General features: G+C 38.2%; 1 protein-coding gene and 1 long non-coding RNA gene across 5 annotated transcripts in view; one reads left to right on the forward strand and one right to left on the reverse strand.

Moving 5' to 3' along the window:
* LOC113600210 (uncharacterized) overlaps positions 1 to 20,107 on the forward strand; it is a 60,843-nt gene that overhangs the window by 22,313 nt on the left and 18,423 nt on the right. The window contains exon 4 of one of the 4 annotated variants that reach the window (XR_008296199.1): positions 17,987 to 18,083. The exons of the other annotated variants lie outside the window; for them this stretch is intronic. This is a non-coding gene — a long non-coding RNA (uncharacterized LOC113600210). The remainder of the gene's footprint in view (positions 1 to 17,986; positions 18,084 to 20,107) is intronic. 4 annotated transcript variants of the gene reach the window in all.
* Positions 1,819 to 20,000, reverse strand: LRIT3 (leucine rich repeat, Ig-like and transmembrane domains 3). Its single transcript, XM_015081865.3, has 4 exons — positions 19,625 to 20,000; positions 16,232 to 16,704; positions 7,004 to 7,309; positions 1,819 to 5,635 (listed from the first exon to the last, which is right to left on the reverse strand). Exons 1-4 carry the CDS (start codon positions 19,741 to 19,743, stop codon positions 4,479 to 4,481), a joined length of 2,055 nt encoding a protein of 684 aa, XP_014937351.1. The 5' UTR covers positions 19,744 to 20,000; the 3' UTR covers positions 1,819 to 4,478.

The following is a 20,107-nucleotide window of genomic DNA, read 5'->3' on the forward strand; positions in this document are numbered from 1 at the left end:
CCCTTCCATTAGGAAAAGTTTGAGAAGCACCAACATAAGACACCCTGTCTATTTTCATGTCCTCTGCAGAGTTGAGAAGTCTGTATTTATCTAGTCATTTACAAAACGCTAAATAGGGTAGAGGCACCCTAGCAGACACTTTCTCATGTTATTTAAAGCCATTACTAGACATTCTTGAGAGGAAGCAACCCATATTACTCCATCAAGGCAAGACAAATAACAATAGCTAGCTGCTATTTGATTTTCAAGCAGTCCTTTGATTGATCTGCCTAGTAACCTCATAAAAAACAGGCCATTCTGGTTTATTAAAGCTTCTCCTTAGTTGATATTTGTTGGCTGCTAATGACCATAATATTCATTTCTGAATGCTCAAAAACAAGCCTTTTAACAATCTGTTGTCAATTCTGCAAACATGAATCAAGTTGCCTGTAATTTCCAGAACCCACCCTATTCTCCTCTTCAAAAATAAACATGAAAGTTAGTCACTTGTGGTCTTGTGGTATCTCTCCTATTTGCCATGACTTTCCAAAGGCTACTGAACAGTAGCTTTGAGATGATGGCTGAAAATTCTTTTACCACCCTAGTAATATATCTGGCCTCATAACTCCTTATCTATCCTGGGCTAAAATTTTCACTTTTCAGTTTCTTCTCCATATTCAGTTTTAAAAACCATTTAGAAAGGAGAAGAAAAAATAGGAGTTGAATGATTCTGCTACTTCTCTGATATACTTTCTCTTATCATCTCTAAACAGTACACTTATTATTTCCTTTTTCTTTTTAACAACAAAAAACGCCTTACAGTTTCTTCTAGTCAACCATATATGTATATATTTTTTTACATGTTTTATTTATATTTTGAGAGCAAGAGACAGAGTGTGAGTGAGGGAGGGGCAGAGAGAGGGAGACACAGAATTCGAAGCAGGCTCTGAGCTGTCAGCACAGATCCCAACACGGGGCTCAAACCCACGAACTGTGAGATCATGACCTGATCTGAAGTCTGATGCTTAACCGGCGAGCCACCCAGGTGCCCCGAGTCAACCATATTTTTGATCCTCAGTTTACTGGGGGCCTTTATTTATGACACTTTCATAATAGATTTGCATACATATATATATATGATTTAAACTTTTAGATTAGTAGACAGCCATTTAGCTTTCCTGAGCTGTCTCCTGTTTTATTTGAATTATTTCATAATTATTCAGCTAAAAGTTTTTGGGTTTTTAAATTCTCCCTTTGTTAGCCATATTCCCTTTTTGAAACTCAAGTCTGTGGGCCAACATTTTTTTTTCTTTGAACTTTTTGTAAGTTTCCCAAAGTCCGGGGCACTTGTCTGACTCTGAAGTCCAGGATTTTCTTTTCTGGCCATAATAAACATTAGCTTGGAGTTCTCAACATTTTTTATGTCATAGCATATCATTTTTTATAGTCTCACATGTGACACACCCTCACCAGTTACCCAAGTTTTACAAACCTCAAATATATCTTATCTGAAAGTCAAACATTGTAATCATATTTAATTGTCATGTGTATTGGTTATGTATCAGTTATGATCACTCTCCACAGTGCTTAAGGTAACATTGATAAACAGGCTGCTGATTATATAGGATTCCATGTTGCTTGCCATGTCAACCTTTTTCTCCCACTCAGGAAAGTATACTTGTGGGGCACCTGGGTGGCTCAGTTGATTAAGAGTCCAACTCTTGATGTCAGCTGAGGTCATGATCCCAGGGTCATGGGATCGAGCCCCACATCAGGCTGCACACTGAGCTTGGAGCCTGCTCTCTTCCTCCCTCTTTGCCCCTCCCCTGCTTGCTCTCTCTCTCTCTCAAAAAAAAGAAAAAAAAAAAAAGAAAAAGAAGGAAGGAAGAAAGCATACTTGTAATATCACATAAGAGCAGTGATATTATCAGGATAACTTTACACTCAAATGTATGTATTTTTAGAAAGTAGATTATTTACAATTTTAGTCCTTTCACTATTAGCAACAGATTACTTAGGACTTACTTCATGTACCAAGTCCAAGTTGAAGATGACAGAGGTGCTTTCTCTTCTCCACACCAGCAAATATCTTTTCCTCATTAGTCAAAATAAGTGTAAGCCTCACTTGTTTTTTTTTTTAATATTTATTTTTGAGAGAGTACAAATAGGAGAGAGACAGAGAAAGAGGGAGGCACAGGATCTGAAGCAGGCTCCACGCTGACAACAGAGAGCCCAACACGGGCTCAAACTGACAAACCATGAGATCATGACCTGAGCCTAAGCTGGACATCTAACCAACTAAGCCACTCAGGCACCTCATCACTTGATTTTGACTATGAGGGAAGTCAGTAATTTACTTCATCAGGGTGTCCCAAGTTTCCTTTCTTGACAAATAACATACCTTTGTAAAGTCTGGGTGCCATTTGGCTCAGTAATCTGTAACATTCTCCTGTAGTCATCATTTCTAATGTAGTGGTATTTTGGCAGTCTGTTTATATGAACCCTTTAAATATGGCAGTGAACTCCATGAGGTCTTTAGAGTAAAGAAATGCAAGTTTTTGCAATCTATTAATTCAAAATAAGTTGAGCCAACAACTTGAAGTGAAACACAAAATTGCCTGTAAAAGGTATCTTTCTAACAAATCTTAACAATTCATACTAAATTTTAAATCATTAGATGAGTAGACAATGCACTCAGTGATGAAAGCACCAAAGAAGAATGGGCTGGAAAGGAAAGAGAAGGAAAAGAAAGGAAATTATACAAGAAGGGGACACTTGGGAGCTCTGGACAGGCCATCCATCCATGCTGGTCTCCTCATAATATGCAGAATATTCCTAAACTAGAAATATTTTTCCTTTTTAATTAAGAGCCATTTGGAATGAATGATTTTTCATTATCCAGCTGCCTGTATTATAATTTTCACAATGTGTTACATTAAAGCCTGTCTATTCCTTATGAAAAATACAGGATTTTCTTAGAACTTGCTTCTCAGGGTATTTCAGAACTCCTGACACACCTTTATAAATCTGTTCTGTACTCCAAAATCTCTGATGTAAAGGAAATATAATCTTTAGTAAAGGTGGTGATAAACTTCTTTAAAAAAAAAAAAACATAAATGTTATGTGTGACGCCCCTTTCCTATCTATTTATATGCCCCCCTCTAATTCAATTTCCGTGATGTTTTTGACCTAGAAAATCTGACCAAATTAATCCATTGAAGCTGCTCTTCAAGATCCTAAAACATCCTTTTCAGATCTAAAAAGAATTTTCAGAGTTCTTCCCTTTATCCAGGAAATCAAAATATAACATGGCAATGGGTGATGGGCATTGAGGAGGGCACTTGCTGGGATGAGCACTGGGTGTTGTATGTAAGCGATGAATCATGGGAATCTACCCCGAAAACCAAGAGCACACTGTATACACTGTGTGTTAGCTAACTTGACAGTAAATTATATTTAAAAAACAAAACAAAACAAAATATAACCTGGCAAAGGACAAACAACTTAGCTGTGGTCCTTTGACTACCTGAATATCTTCTGACAAAGCAGAACGGGAAAAAAAAGAAATGAAGGAAGAAAGGGAGAGGGAGAGAAAGAGAAGAGGGAGGGGAAGAGAAGAGTGAATATCAAAATATTAAGGAGATTGTTTCAAAATGAGCACTTATGTTTTTAAAAAGATTCATACAGTCTGTTAGCAAATGCATTAGAATGCAATGGTTACTATTTTTAGAAATGGACTTACTATGTTCACAATCCTCCTTTTAAATTTATTTTTCCTAATACCTATGTTTCTAACGATAAGGGAAGTTTTTTCTTGCAATATTAATACAACCGTACAGTATTGTAATGCATAATGGTACCAAGAGCTAGCGCCCTCCCTCTCCAATGGGTTGCATTTAACCTTAATGAATGCAAAATTCTATACTTTCCCACTCTCGCCTAGTAGGCAATGGCAGTAAATAGCCACAGCAAATGCCATAAAGCACTTCAAGCATGAATGAACATCAAGGCTTACCTGGTTATGCTAATCTTTACTTCTTGGAAAACTATCTTTTTAAAATTCAGACTTTACTTTTTGACAACTATTCTCACATGAATTTATTTTTAAGAACTAAGCACTATCCTAAAACATACTATTAACTTATTAAGCAGTACCCTAAACATTATTTCTATGGACATCTTCCACATAACAAAAACCCAGACTATTTGTCTTTTTAGTTCGGAAGTCACATGGTAGTTTTTACGTAATCTCTACACCCAACATGGGGCTCAAACTTACAACCCCGAGATCAGGAGTTACATGCCCTATTGACAGCCAGCCAAGTGCCCTTCGCATGGTATTTTTTTTAAGCACAATTAAAAGCACTCCATTTGTGATTTTCATAGAGGATGTGAAAATCTGTCCAAAAGTCATCCAAACAGAGGGTCAACCACATCCTCAGATCCTTAATTGTGTGGAAGAAATTTTATGGACTTCACATGTGCTGAGTTGTAAAACCTTAGCAATAATACTCTGGTCTCAAACCTTCACTTTTAAAGGTCACCTGAGATTCCACACTTGACCTAGAACAAAGCAGCAATTTTTCAGAATCATCTCTGTGTCTTCGTGTCCAAAGTTCCCCTATACTTTGAGACCTGGGGGACAGGGTCTCAAATTGAATATAAGTTTCTTTTGCCAAATCATCTTCCCAGAAGGATTCTGACCCACATTGCAGTTTACAAACTTTGTACAACAGGAAAAATATCAATGGCAAGACAACAACACAGGCAGTACCGCTCACCACGATAAGGAAAGACACTTGAGAATCACCTTCTTCTTCGACTCTGTCAACAGAAAAAGTGATACATTGGTCCTTCTGGGGAGGCACTCCCTTTGGACAGACGCATGCTATGTACTGCCTGCCAGGCTCCAAACCATCTATGGTTACTTGGTCCTTGCTGGAGTCTGCATTCAGCAGCAGCAGGTCCTTCTCGCCATACTTGGAATACAACACAGTCACCTCGGACTTACGTGTAGTGTTGACAGTGTTCCACATCAATGTCACGCTCTCTTCAGTCTCACTGACTACTCTGAGATTTTCTATTGTGGTATTTGTCTCCATTGGCATTGCTTGATCCAATGACGCCAACTCTTCATTTTTACTTGCACTAGCTGAAGGAAGCTTACTTCCACCTATCTCCGCCTTTACATTTCTTTTCCCATCTGGGCGGAGCTGGAATGACTGCTGGCTGGCCATGGTGGGCTTTGTTGAAATTCTGGTGCTTAGAGTTGTGATTGAAGATGCAATGGAGGAGAGGAAAGGAGATAAGGAGAAGAAAGCAGTGGAGGGAGGAGAGGAAGTAGAAGTAGAAAGAAAAATGGAAGAAGCAGGGGAAGAAGATGAGTTAGAGGACCAAGGAGATGACAGTGAACCAGGTATGGATGTAGATCTAGATCCTGGCTGGGCTCTTTGCTCAAGGTGATCTCCAGTTCTTTCAGAGGTGTCTGATAATACCGTGGTTGTGACAACACCAACCACTGTCACAGTAACCACAGCTTCTGACATCCCAGCCAAATTTTTGGCCTTACATTTGTAATCCCCAGCATCCTTGTAAGAAATGCCTGTCAAACTTATTATGGACCATCTGACTCCTTCTCCTGGAGATTCCTGAATTACTGTAAGAAAAAATATATATACTCTGTGAGGAAAAACTCAAGCAACATGCCAACCTATCTGGTTCTACATGTATCCCTTTCACATAAACCAAGAGGGAAATGGCACACTGCAAATCTCTGATGGCAGGTGATAAGTTCTGTAAATTGTCTACATGGAGGTCTTTGATATGCTGGGTTCCATGAGGTCTATATGGGGAATGGTATTTTAAAAAGACATGGGGGGCTATGAATTGGGAGACTTGGTTTTAGTAAACGTTAGTCCATGAATTAGTGTTTGATTTCAGACAAGTCAATTGGTGTCTTTAAGCCTCTGTTACTATATTTTTAAAATAAGAGAAGACAAAGTGGTCTCAAAGATCGTTTCCAATTTTAACTCACTATGAAATGGTTATTATAAGATCTTACTTAAATATTTCCCAAGATATTTTTTCATTGTAATAAAATGCTATCTATCTACATAGGCGGCTGGCATAGCAGATAACTTTCTGGCATAGAGGAGTCAAAATTAGTATTCTCAATCTTTCATTTTATAGTTAATCTAAATAAATTAGTAAACCATGGATTCTATTATTTGCAGAATAATATACAGTTTTTGCAAAATTGGAATTGACTTTCCTAAAGACTAAAATCTAACATATTACCATTCTGTCTTGGTTTCTGAATCTTTATGAAGAATAATAATGCATTGAGCACTATCCTAGGATCCCAGAATTTAGCTTGCTACCTTAAGCTGTGGGCCTTTTACTGTCTATTTATAAGAATATTAGGCCTTAGCTATTTTTTATTCCATCAGGTTTCTTTATTTCTATCTTGATTTACATTTAGCTTCAGTGAGTTTTTAAAATATATCACTCTAATTAATCAGAATATCACTACTGAAACTAAAGCCAAAGCACTGAGTTGGTCAGAGTAGGATCTGAAAAGTCTATGTAACCAATTTTTCTAAAAATTATATACTTTTTGTTTCATAATAAGGTTTGCATGTAATTTAAATAATGATTTGAATACTCATTCAAAAATGGGAAACCTATATTAAAATCTTTTTTAAAGAAAACTGTAATAGATATACATTTGAAAGTGATCCATATCCCAAGATGATGCAGCAAGACAAAGGCCTTATTTGCAGTCATCCATCCATTGGATCATGTTGTTTCTGTCTAAAAATCAGATTATCTAATTTCATCTACGTAGTTAGTCAGATAAACTGAGGAAAAGATTAACGAATAAAATGAACTTTTCAAAGTCCTTTCACCCAATAATTTTGGTGTATTTTATTAGAATTAACTAGCCAATTTCAAATCACACAAAACCATGAGTTTCAATTAGACCTTTGCAAACTTGTTTTATAGGCCTAAATTAAGAAAATACCTGTATAATTAACTGGTGAGCTGTCAGATCTGGTCCACGTGAGCTGTGGAGTAGGCTGGCCAGTAGCATCACACCGCAGCAGAACATTACTGCCCAGAGCAGATGTGATCTGGGTGGCCGACGTCATCACTGATGGCTTCAAACACTGTTCCAACTCAGCCCGCTGAAATAGAATCCCTGTCAGGCGCTCAGGTTCACTACATATCATCAGTGGATCAAGAAGCACTACAGCAGGGTCAGCAACTTTTGACAACTCGATCATTTTAGAAATGTGACAGTCACAGAACCAAGGGTTGTCCTGCAGACCTAAACCAGAAGGGAGGAAAAGATTGATAAAGGTTATCAACAGATGACTTCAGTTTACATCATAGTCACTTGGGCAAGCAAGCATTTGCGCTGTCTCCCTAAAAACAGAAGTGCTTTGAGAGATGAAAGGGGAGTCACCTCTCTGTCAGTTTTGCCCTACAATCTGGCTACCTGAATGAACATAGCCTGTCATTTCCGACCATTAATGATTGTAGCCGACATTTACTGAGCATTTACTCTGTACAGGTCTCTGTTCTAAGGATGTACCTCTATTATTTAATCCCAAAAATCCTATGAAGAAGAGTATTAGTGTCCTCATTTCAAAAATGAAGAAGCTGAGATATAGAGAAATCAAATGATTTGACCAAGGCCACATAGCTAATCAGCATCTGAGCCAAGATTCTAATCCAAGTACCACAGAATACTATAAATACACTAATAGAGATATTTCTAGCATGTTATGAAAGTACTTCTATTACCGTAGGTATTGGAGGGTGTAGAGAGACACCTAACTCTGCCTGCACTGTGTCTTGGGTTTGCGTGATGTGAAGACCTTTGGAGGACAGGTTCTGTGTAGCATGTAGAGTGAGATGCAGGAGATGTCAGGAGATAAGACTGGAGACTGGGAGAGGCTGGAACAGAGCTTGCCATGAATGCCATGCACGGGGGCCGTACAGGTGCCCTACCCAAATCCCCCTTCAAGAGAGAAGCAGCAGCAAGGAACAGAGTTAGCTGACAGCCTCCAGTTGGAGGACTGCCTCAGCTTTCAGAACTGTTAGCAGACATGCTTTGGCCTTCAAGAAGAGTGTCTGTGAGAGCTTTAAAGGCAAGTGAGGAAAATGTAACTATTGGAAACCAGAAGAAAGGAGACCCTTTTATGGAGTGGCAGAAAGTTTAGAAACACTGCCACCTGTGGTAAACATGGAAAGGAGAAAACACATTCAAGGAAATGAATGTTCCAGCCATTGATATTTCCTTCCACACGGAGTGTTGAAACTGCTGCCCGGTTCTCCTTGCTGCTCATAGTAAAATGTGAAGGGCAGACAACAGCTAAAGGAGGAACTGCCAAAGGAGCCAAAACTTGCTGGGTTGAGTAATAAAATTGCTTCTTAAACCCAGCCTCTCCAAAGTTCTCAAATTAAGAAAGGGCTTCAGAGCAAAAATCAAATCCAGAGACAGTGAAAGTATATAATTATTTGCTAATATCCTAGAAGGATCTCAGGTAGTGCTTCAGAGCCTTTGGTCAGACAAAAATCTCTCTAATGATATTAAGGGTGATGTCCCATGTAAATAAAGCGCAAAGCTGAAAGAGATTTATCTCAAAAAGATTTATGGTTGTGGCTTTTTACTAATGGAGTGGATTATAACATTGATTCATAAGGAGAAAAGACAATCATAATTTTTAAACGTTCTAACCATGTTAGAAGATTTAACTTCATTCATAAATTCTATTTATGTCTCTTTATGTCTATTTTTATTAGAATAGCACTTCACGAGTGGTTCATATTTTTCTGCCAGAATTTATAAAAATTTACAGTTTTTTTATCTTCTATCTTAGAAATTTCACTTCTTCCATGGATGAATTATCTTGAACTTCTTCCTCTTACATTTAGTCCTGTGAATCTATGACCAGTTCTCTAATATCCAACTTGCCAGCAAACATCAAATTCATTCTGTCATGTAACAATTAACATGTGGATAATACTTTTTGCTCTCAAAACACTTGTTATGCTAAATTTTTGCTTTATAAAAGAATAACAAAACAAGTTGACAGTTATTGTTTCCTGTATGACAAATATTGTACTTGTCAAGAATTGTAAAGGGTCTGAGTTTTATCCAACTTTAGGGTGACCAGTTGGCAGAAGACATAAGACTTCTGGTCAGAGATGAAGGAGATCTGGAGGAAGACGTTATTATCTCCCTTATACTGGGCAGTAAACATGCCTACCCTTTGCTCTGGAGGGAGATACATCTTTACCTTCCAAAGCAGTTCTCTACATAAACATCCTTAAAAAGATAGTTCAGAACAAAAGGCAGTGAGTGCCCCTGCTCACTAGACAGAAATGTGAGACACCATGGAAAATTGTCTTCCAGCAGTGCTTAGTAGGCTGAAGGATTTGTCTACCTCAAGCCTGACAATAGCATGAGGTAGATAATATTAGTATCATCATCATTTTTTTTTTATCATCATCATTTTAAAGAGGAAAAAGCCAGCACTCAGAGAGGTTAAGGGTCTTCCTGTCATTACACAACTGAATATAGTCAGGATTTGAACCTCAGTATCCTGATTTTAAATCTCATTCCCAAGCACTGTATGTCTTATATTGACCTCAGGAAGCTAGTGTGATTCTCCAAGTCTCACATCAGAGGATGCTAAAGCACAAAGAGATTACTGCCTTGATTCTGTAAGTAGCTTAGAGTCCTAACTAAATCCCAGATGTTTTAGCCTCCTAATCTACTACCCCTTCCACCGTAACTCATTTCATCACCTAAAAATATTTGGGGCCACCGGGTGGCAGCTATAGTGCTGTTATCTATAAACACGTCAAAGCAGCAATGTCCGGAGCACAAATGTCTACATGGGGAACCATCCAAGAACTGTAACATTAACGGGTCTACTCATGCTTTGAAACTGTCCTAAAAATGTGTTAATGGTGAAACAAAATTCTCTTAAAAATTAATCCTACTTTTATGTCTAAAAGTTATGTCTAAAAGTTACATAAAACAGGAAAATATTTTAAATCCCTCAAAAACATAATGTTTATTCTAGATTTGAAACATCCAAGGTCAAAGGAACTTTTAGAGCCTGAATAATAATAATGACCTGAGTGCTGAACACATTCATCAGGTGTTTTGTGTTTTTTGTTTTTTGTTTTTTTCCTTTGGGGGACAAAGGTACAAGAACTCCCTGAAGTTAAACTGTTATTTGCACTGCATTCCTTCAAGGCAACACACCCACCACAGTCACAGTAATTTGCATTAATTAATTTAGTTTATGTAACTATTCTTGGATGGGGCAAGCCAACTTTGCCTTATTCCTTTTCTAAAAGGATAATGTTTTCCATTTATCACAGTAGTTGAATTAATTGTGCTATTTTGTGTGTGTGTGAAAAGTCAGCAATAAATTCTTGTACCAAAGTTATTCTATAAGCTCTTGAAAGCAAAGACCATGCCTTAGTCCGTTTTCTAATGACAGTAGTGTCTAACAATTCAAGGGGGAAAGTAAAGTCTTTTCAACAGATGGGTGCTGGAACAACTGGACATCTGTTTGGAAAAAACCTCAACCCCTACCTCACGCTACACTCAAAGACTATTTGAGATGGACCACAGTCATAAGCATAAAAGCCAAGAATATAAAGCCAGAGACTGAACATAATAGTTAAAACTATAAGGAAAACAGAATATTTCTGTGACTTATAGGAAGACAAATATTTCTTAGATGAGACACAAAAGGCACTAACTATAAAAGAAAAAGCTGGTAAATCAGACGTCACTAAAATTTAAAAGTTTCTTACCAAAGACACCATGAAGAAAATGAATAAACAAACTACAGACTTGGAGACAATATTAATAATACATATAATTAACAAAAGGCTTGTATTCAATACTAAAAAGAAAATGACTTTTAAAAATTGTATATTGGCATAAAGGAATATAGCAATGACCAATGGCCCAATGAAAACATGGTCAATGCCATTAGTCATCAGGGAAATGCAAATTAAAATCACAATGCGAAATCACTCCCTGACCACCCACCCCTAGGAAATGACTGAAATGAAAAAGACTGATAACATCAAGTGTTGGTGAGGATATGGAGCAAGTAGACTGTTACACAGTGCTAGTGGGGATGTAAAATGGTACAACCTCTGGAAAATTGGCAGTTTTTTAAGGAGTTATATAGCCATCTTAGGACCTAGCAATTTCAATCCTGGGAATTTATCCAAGAGAAATAGAAAATAGGTGCCACAAAAACCTTTGCATAAAAATGATAACAGCAGCTTAATTCATAATAGCTAAAAACTGGTAAGAGCCTTTGTGTCCAAAAACAGGAGAAAGGATAAACAATTCATACATTCATAAAATTGAGTATGACTCAGCAAAAGGAACTATCCGTACATGCAGCGACACGGATGAATCTCAAGAACAATAATGCTAAATGAAAGAAGCCAGGCACAAGAGTGTATTTTAGATGATTCCATTTACATAAAATTCTAGGGCAAACAAAATTAACCTACTGTGATAGAAATAAAAATAGTGGAAGGGGTGCCTGGTTGGCTCAGTCAGTTAAGCGTCTGACTTCGGCTCAGGTCATGATCTCATGGTTTATGGATTCAAGCCCCACATGGGGCTCTGTGCTGACAGCTCGGAGCCTGGAGCCTGCTTCGGCTTCTGTGTCTCCCTCTGTCTCTGCTTCTCCCTGCTCACGCTCTGTATCTCTCCTTTGAGGATAAACATTAAAAATTTTTTAAAAAGAAGAAAAAATAGTGGTTGCTTGGAATGGAGGAGATTGACTGAAAAAAGACAAAGGGGAACTTTTCCAGTGTGATAAAATTATTCCGTATCTTGGTGAGGGTGTGGGTTCTGTGGAGGTATGGCATTTATCATCATTTTCTAAGTTGTGTATTTAAGATCCATGGTATGTAAGTTATACTTCAACTCCTCAATTTAGAAAAGGTTTGAAAAACAAAAGAATGATATCTCTGGAGATAAACTGAACTTGAAGCTTGACCGCCTCTCCACCAGCTGTAAAAAGGTGGTAATACAGACCCACTTTATGGTATTGTCCTGAAGGCTGAGATACTGCCAGGGAGTCCTTAGAAGAGCACCTAGCAAGGAGTCAGCCTTAACTGCGTGGATTTGTCTCCTTGGTGCCTAGCAAAGAACAAGCATACCAACAGGGACTGACAGGTGTTTGTTGAATTAAATTAATGCCATTTTAGAAAATTTTGTGGGAATACTCATGTGGCTGCTGCCCTTCGGGCAAACTTAATTCTAATCTGGAGAAGAGCTTATGTTTGCAATTGAGAAAATTTGGGTGCCAGTAAAAAGCACTCAGAAAAGCATTTTATATCCTCTCCTACTGCAAGCTTTTTCCTCCAAGACAAAGAGTGTGGAGCCTCACAGTCTGCCTGTGTAAATATTTGTCTATTCTGGAGAAAGAGACCATGGAAATTTATCTGTATTGCAAATCAAAACTCCAATCTAGTTTCACAGTTCACTTAAATGTTTACTTGCAAGACACTTGTTTATGTTTTTATGATACATTAGAGGATAATTTGATTAAGCTGATATTTTTACTCATGTAGAAAGAAGAGTCATGGAAAAGCCTCTCCCTAATTTTTTATATTAAATAAATATATGATTTAAAGAGATAGTAATGCATACGTGAGGAAACTAACTCTAGTGTTATTACATACAATACATTACAAAAGAGTGTGGAAGCACATGGGTTCTGGAGCCAAACAGCCTGTATTCACACCCCAGCTCCATGAGTATGATGAGTAAATTTGGGCTTGTGGCTTACCTTGTGTCTCAATTCTTCTGTAAAATGGGGATGAAATGATACTTAATACAGGGTTAACGTGAGACTGGAAGAAGTTATATATGTAAAGTATAAGAACGAGACTTGGCCTTGAGTAAGCACTACATCAATATTACCTATTACTATTATGGTTACAAACAGAACCGCTGTCTGCTAACAATAATGAACACGGTACAATAACAAATAAAAGCAGAATGTGTTCCACCATAATAATAGAAAAGTAAATTCTAGAGGGTACTTGGAAAGATATAATTGCTACAGTTAAAACCTGAGTTCTAGAAAAGCTAGAACTGGTTCTCACCACCATATTTTAATGACGAAATTAGAAGACTCCAATATAGTTAAAATAACAGAAAAAGCCAAAATAGAGGAGTCTGTCTTTATAAGACACATCTATCTCAGTCACAGCTGTTGCGGATTATTGTTGATCTAAAATTATAACCTCAGAGACTGTCCACCTCATATTCTAAAGAACTGTCACATAAAATATCTTATAATATTCTCATTACAGTCTTATGAGTCAGAAAAGAGGGAGTGAGTCCTCCTATCTCCATTTTCCAGATGAAAAACCCCGAGTTTTCTGTGTGTGATTCACACACATGAGCCAGTCTTTTTTTTTTCTAATTTTTTTTTTAACATTTATTCATTTTTGAGAGACAGAGAGAGAGCGTGAGCGGAGGAGGGGCAGAGAGAGAGGGAGACACAGAATCTGAAGCAGGTCCAGGCTCTGAGCTGTCAGCACAGAGCCCGACGCGGGGCTCAAGCCCACGAACCAGGAGATCGTGACCTGAGCTGAAGTCAAATGCTTAACTGACTGAGCCACCCAGGTGCCCCGAGCCAGTCTTCTTATTAGAGGAGAGCATTTCTTTCCCCTTTTGTTACATAGCAGGCTATGATTTTGCTAAGATCAGCGGCCACATATGGTTGGGCATGTTTCAAAATATCTTTTGTTATTTATTATCATTATCATCACTATTATAAAAGCAATGCATGACCAAAGCAGAACTTGAGACAGAGAGAGACAGATCATGAACAGGGGAGGGTCAGAGAGAGAGGGAGACACAGAATCTGAAACAGGCTCCAGGCTCTGAGCAGTCAGCACAGAGCCCCACACGGGGCTTGAACTCACGGACCGTGAGATCATGACCTGAGCCGAAGTCGGACGCTCAACTGACTGAGCCACCCAGGCGCCCCCAGCTAGTGTATTTTTAAATTTTTTTCTTTGCACATTTTATTTATTTGTATTGTATTGTATTGTATTGTATTGTATTGTATTGTATTTTAGAGACAGCATTGCAAGCAGGGGAGAGGGACAGAGGGAGAGATTGAGAGAGAGACTCCTAAGCAGACTCCACACTCAGTGCAGGGCCCAACTCAGGGCTGAATCCCACAACACAACCCTGGTATCATGACCTGAGTCAGAGTCAAGAGTCAGACACTCAACCTACTGAGCCACCCAGGCGTTCCTCTTTGCACATTTTAAAATAGTTATGATCGTGAATATGTATAATTACATACCCTGATTTCCCAGTTTAATGTTATACCAAAAGTATTTTCATGTCACCTTTTTAAAGAATCTGCTTTTGAACAATCTGAACCCTGAAGCATAGATAAAGATGTTTATCTCTTAGGACTGTGAGATTTCATAACCCTTTTCAGTTTGATCCCTAAACTTTTATCCAGATTTAACTCACAAGGTAACAATATTAATGTCCCATAAATCAATTCTCCATAATGATATTAGCAATATTAGTGACTAGTCATTAGAGAGCTATTAATAAGAATTTATTAATTTGATTTTATTTTCTACTATAGATCTCCATTTGGTAATTCTATTAGAACCAAGAGTCACTTTCAAAGAAACTTAGAAAAATGTGTAGAGAAATAGAATCTCAATGTTTAAGACAATTTCTAGCTATTAGTCTTACTCATAAGGACTAAATTAGTGGCTAAAATAGAGTAAATAAATATTGCTGTACAGGTTTACACGGTGCCTGTCATGGTGTACATAATAAGAAGGACTCCACAACTATTGTTAAATTAAAGTAATATTTTTCCCCAATCCATCCTATAATATTCCTTTTATTCTCTAATAGAAATGTTTGAAATATTAGATAAACAGTAGGTAAACAAAAAATAGCCATATAATAAAAAATTACATGACTTTTCCTCTTCGTGTCTGTTTTTTATCACTCATATTTTTAGTCTCATAAGCACCAAAATGTATTTACATTTCAACAAAAGCAATGCTAAAATCATTTAAATGCTGCCACAGCATTTTTCCTTTTTATCAAAAAAAAAATCTCAGTTATCTTTATTTATAATTTGCTTTGGCAAATATTTGAGCATGTGATATTGGTCAATAGGAATTCCTGGCACAAATTTAGCATCGAGTTGCCTCTCACGCCAAAAGGCTGATAAGTCATTTCCCTGGCCAAAGACCCAGTTCTTTCATCCTGAGAAATACAGCCTCTCCTGCAGCCCTGATGGACATAAATGGTGAACTAATGACCTAGGCTTACTGGGTGAACAAGAATTTAGGAACTCAGCTTGATCAGAGCCTCAGGCTTGTGTCACACACAAAAGTATGAAAGACCTCACTGCCCACAGATACCCCTTGAGAAGGGTCTCAGTTCCCTGATTTCAATCTGGCAACCACATTTACCGGGCATTTGCCATGTGTAGAGCGCCGTGCAAAGCCCTGTGGGTAGATACAAAAAAAGGAAGAGATAGACTTACTGAAAGGAGTTTACACTTTAAGAACCCAAGACAAATACCCATAGAACCTAAACAAAGTCAAGATCAAAGTCTACAAAACATATCACAGTTAAACTAAGAGACCAAATCCACTAGGCGACCCCAATAACTGGTGCCTTCATCATTTCTTTCTAGATTAAGAAAATTTGGAAGCTGTTCTCCCTAATTAATTAAACCACTGCCACCTCATAAAGATGCCAGTGCCCCTCTTCTACTCCTGAAGAGCCTGATGAAGGGCTGAAAAGAGAACAGAGCAGGTTGACTGTGGCAGAGCATGGAGCATTGATATGTTCACAGAAACAGGGCAGGTTGGTAGGTTTTGTCACTCAGCCCCAGTATCTCTGACAGCACCATCAGTCTCTCAGTTTATGAAACTAACTCTTCTCGCTCCTCCAACACACATACTGCCTGCCACCCTCCCTCCAGCGCTCATAGAGAGCCATTACACGTTACACAGGGTAAACAAGTCAATTGACCCTAAGTCAACCAATAAAGTGCCATTCCATCAAAAACTCAAGTATAGAGTAAAAAGCCAAATTCAATAAATGTGAAAAGGCTGAACAGCTGAAGGCACGCAAAGCAAATAATCTGGACCCAAGAAGCCCAGAGGCTTCTGAGCTTACCAAGAATAATTCTTTGTGGTGAAAGGTCCAGGCTTCTTGATGATGTTGTAAGTAAGTGGGACCAGCTCTCCAGGAAATCTGGTGGTAGTGTGGTTAGCCTGTTGCTTGATAAATCCAAGTAGACAAGGTTCTTCAGGTACCTGACCACCTCGTTAGGCACACTGGTTATTTTGTTGTTGTGCAAATCCAGGGTCCTCAGCTGGGGCATGTCCAGCAGAGATGCCCAAGGGAAAGCGGCCAGAGAATTTCCATCCAAGCGCAACTCATGCAGCTGCTTTAGGTTGTAAAAGCTGCTGGCATCAAGGCTGGCCACGGAATTGTAAGTCACCCAGAGGTACTGGAGCTCCACCAGGTAGTAGAAGGCCTCTGCGGGGATTCTGCGGATGACAGTCTTCTCAATACGTAGCTTCACAGTTTCCACAGGGAAGTTCATAGGGACCTCGTTCATATCCAGGTCATTACATAGCACCGACCTAGTGTCACAAAAGCAGTGGAAGGAAACCTGCTTTCCAAGACCCACGTGAAAAAATAATACTTGAAACATGCATCAGTTTTTCATTTCCTACTCGTTTTCACAAAATACCTGTTCAGCCTGGCTGACCTATTCATAATTCATCATCACCATCATCTTCTTCTTTTAGGTTGAATCATATGAAATGGCCATTTTTGTAGGATAAAAATGATCAAATATCAGCAATTTCATGTGTTTCAACCTACTATTGATGGAACTCTTTATGTGTCAGACCTGTGCAACACACATCACATCCACCTAATTTATCAACAGCCCTATAAGGTAGATACTGGGTAATAGGTAAGGGCACCGGCTCTGGAGTCAGGCTGATCTTGGTTCAGATCTAAGCTCTGCCACTTCCTTTGAGGACATGAAAAGCCACGTCAGTCCCTCAACTTCATTTTCCCACATGGCACTGTTAGGATGATTAATTGAAATGGGTGTAAAATTTTATACCTTCCTGGCACATAATAATGGGTGTTTGCCATTTTTTATCATTAATCTCATTTTTACAGAGAAAATAACTGAGGCCCACCAATGTGCGGTAACTGCTGAAGGTCATATAGCCAGTGGGTTACACAGCCACCTATTAAACCCACATCTGTCCAACTCTACAGTACACACTTTTAACCACTTTAGGAAATGACCCATATTTTTAAAATCCCCTGTTAACGTTATAAATTGATCCCTTTTAAATAACTTAATTTTAAAAAGGAAGGAAGGAGAAAGAAAAAAAAGCCAAGTGTTCACACTAGATGCTTAAAGTTGAACTCTATTTTAATGTGACCGGTGAGTTCCTTTCAGCCTAAGGAATAAACCAGAAACTGCAAGTTTATTTCTTTTACCACTCACTAACTTAAGTGACCTTGAGTAAGTCACATTGTGATCTTGTTTAATGGCATTTGTAAAACAGGCATAGAAAAACAAGCCTGTCCCCTCTGTGGATATAAAGTATGAAGAATCAGAGAATTTAGATTCATTTTAACCTGAAAAAAAGACTTATTTGTCCCTCATTCATACTCACTCCCACTGGATTGCTGAAAAATGAGCAATAAAAATTTTGCAAAGCATAGTCTAAATTACAGTCTATTATACTTGTAGTACATAATAACAATGAAACAGTCATTTGGTAAAAACAGGACATTAAACCAGTGAATTTTAAAAGCCAGTGTATAATGTAAAGGGAAGTAGGTAGCAGAAAGCTGGAGTGCGCTGACAATATCATCTTCTTTCTGTAATTTTAGGAGAAGACTATGGAATCATTGGAATTCTCTAGGAACACCTCTTTTTCTTCATCTCTATTGCAAATTACAACTTTCGGTGCTATTTTATAACAGAATGGTAAGTCAGCATTCCAGAGTAATGGAAAAAAGCCTGGATAGGAAGCTGAAAGACGTAGCATCTTTATCAACCAGTCACTGCGTCAACTCAGTGTTGTGACCTTGGACAAGTCATTTAATCTCTGTATGGTTGTGTTTCTTTGTTTATAAAAGGACAGCAGTCAAACTAGATTATTTCTAGAGTCCTTGCCAGGCATAATGTGCTATGGTTTTTATAAAATCAATAATGGGGTTATCATGGGGAAAAAAATAAACATTTCTGTGGCTGTTTTCTCAAAATTACGGAGCCCCTAGTCATTAACTGCTTCATATCTTTTGCCAAGTAGGTCTTTAATTTGTTACATTCTTTCCTTGTCTTAACCTACTTAGTGAATATCCCAAAAAGATACAAAGAGTTGGTTAAGTTCAAACAATAACAAATCGAATTACTCAAAAATATATTTTACTTGTTATTGTTTATTTGTTTAAAGTTGTAAGATATAGTGGCCTGGGTTGCTCAGCTGGTTAAGCGTCTGACTTTGGCTCAGGTCATGGTCTCCAGGTTCATGGGTTTGAGGCCTGCATCAGGCTCTGTGCTGACAGCTCAGAGCCTGGAGCCTGCTTGGGATTCTGTGTCTCCCTCTCTCTCTCTGCCCCTCCCCTTCTCGTACTCTGTCTCTCTCTCTCTCTCTCTCAAAAGTAAACATTAAAAAATAAAAATTAAAAAAATAGTTTTAAGACATAAATTGGGCGATTCTTTTAACTAATTATTTTCAATGAGAGTCTCACTGTTCACTTCAACCAAGCCACAAAATAATCTGGTTGTTATTAAATATCCTCCCCCCCCCACCTCCCCCCCACCAAAATCAAGTTCTACCAGGTTTAGCTAACAACAGTTCTGTTTTGCATTTAACTTCTATCTCAAAGGACTCACTACATTATTAGTATGTAAGTATTCTCACTCCACAGGTAGATGTTAAAGCAGCCCAGAGATTAACTTCAGTGAGGCCCCCCAGTGTCTGCAATAGACAAGGCTGATTTGTATCTTTCCAACTTTTCTTTGTAAACTCCAGTACCTTAAAATGAAAAATTCTAACTATGAACATTTCTAAATTCACTCTTGTGATCTTCCTTCCTACTTTTTAAGGTCTATCTAGAAGGCATGAAAAAGAAATGGGAAATCAGGGAAGCAAATGCTCTGGTTACCTCCTAGATTGGCCCTCCCTCTCATGCCTTCTGTAAACAAGCTGAGCTGGCCACACACATTTCAGTGGTTTGACCTAAAAGGGACAGGTTGTGAATATGAGTGCAGTGAAGATTTTGGTTACACAGAATGTGTTTGAGAGTCTCATAATTTGAGAGGGTTTTAAGAGCTGAATTGCTCAAAATGAAAACAATGGAGTGAGCAACTGGTATTAACACAATTAAGCTAAAGCTTAGGTAAATTAAACCTTCTGTCCTCTGATACCTGGTCAACAATTTGCTTTCAAAATAAGGCTGCCTAGTTGGAGTCCTTTTCCAAAAAAATCATTAGAACACTTAATAGCAAGGAGAGGAGCATACCTTGATCCTGTGCCGTCATTTCTGCCATGATAATCGCAGGTGCACTGTGAAGGACATGAACAGCTCACTCCCTCCAAAAAGCTAATGAGCACAATGCACAGGCATGCTGAAAGACGCATCGCTCCTTGTAGAGGTTATTTGAACAGAAAGTAAAAACCAAATCCTAAACTTCAGAAACTGGTGTGCCAGGAATGCAAACAGCCATTTAGTAACAGCAGATTAGATGGGATTAGCTGAGATCTGTAGTTACTTAACCTTCAAGTGTATTTTACAGGGGATCAGTCGACCTAGGCTTTGAAAATGGTTTCAGCAAAGTAACACATTCCAAGGAATATGAAAATCAAGCACATGTCAAAAAAATTTCAATAGTTGCCCATCTCCAGATTTGCAAGGAAATGCCTATTAAATCCTTTTCCTATAAATGTAATTGCTACTATACTGTGAAGATACACTTAACGTTTAAAACAATTCAATGTTTTAGGG

The sequence above is a fragment of the Acinonyx jubatus genome, chromosome B1 (assembly GCF_027475565.1).
Source record: "Acinonyx jubatus isolate Ajub_Pintada_27869175 chromosome B1, VMU_Ajub_asm_v1.0, whole genome shotgun sequence".
In the NCBI taxonomy this organism is placed as follows: Eukaryota; Metazoa; Chordata; class Mammalia; order Carnivora; family Felidae; genus Acinonyx; species Acinonyx jubatus.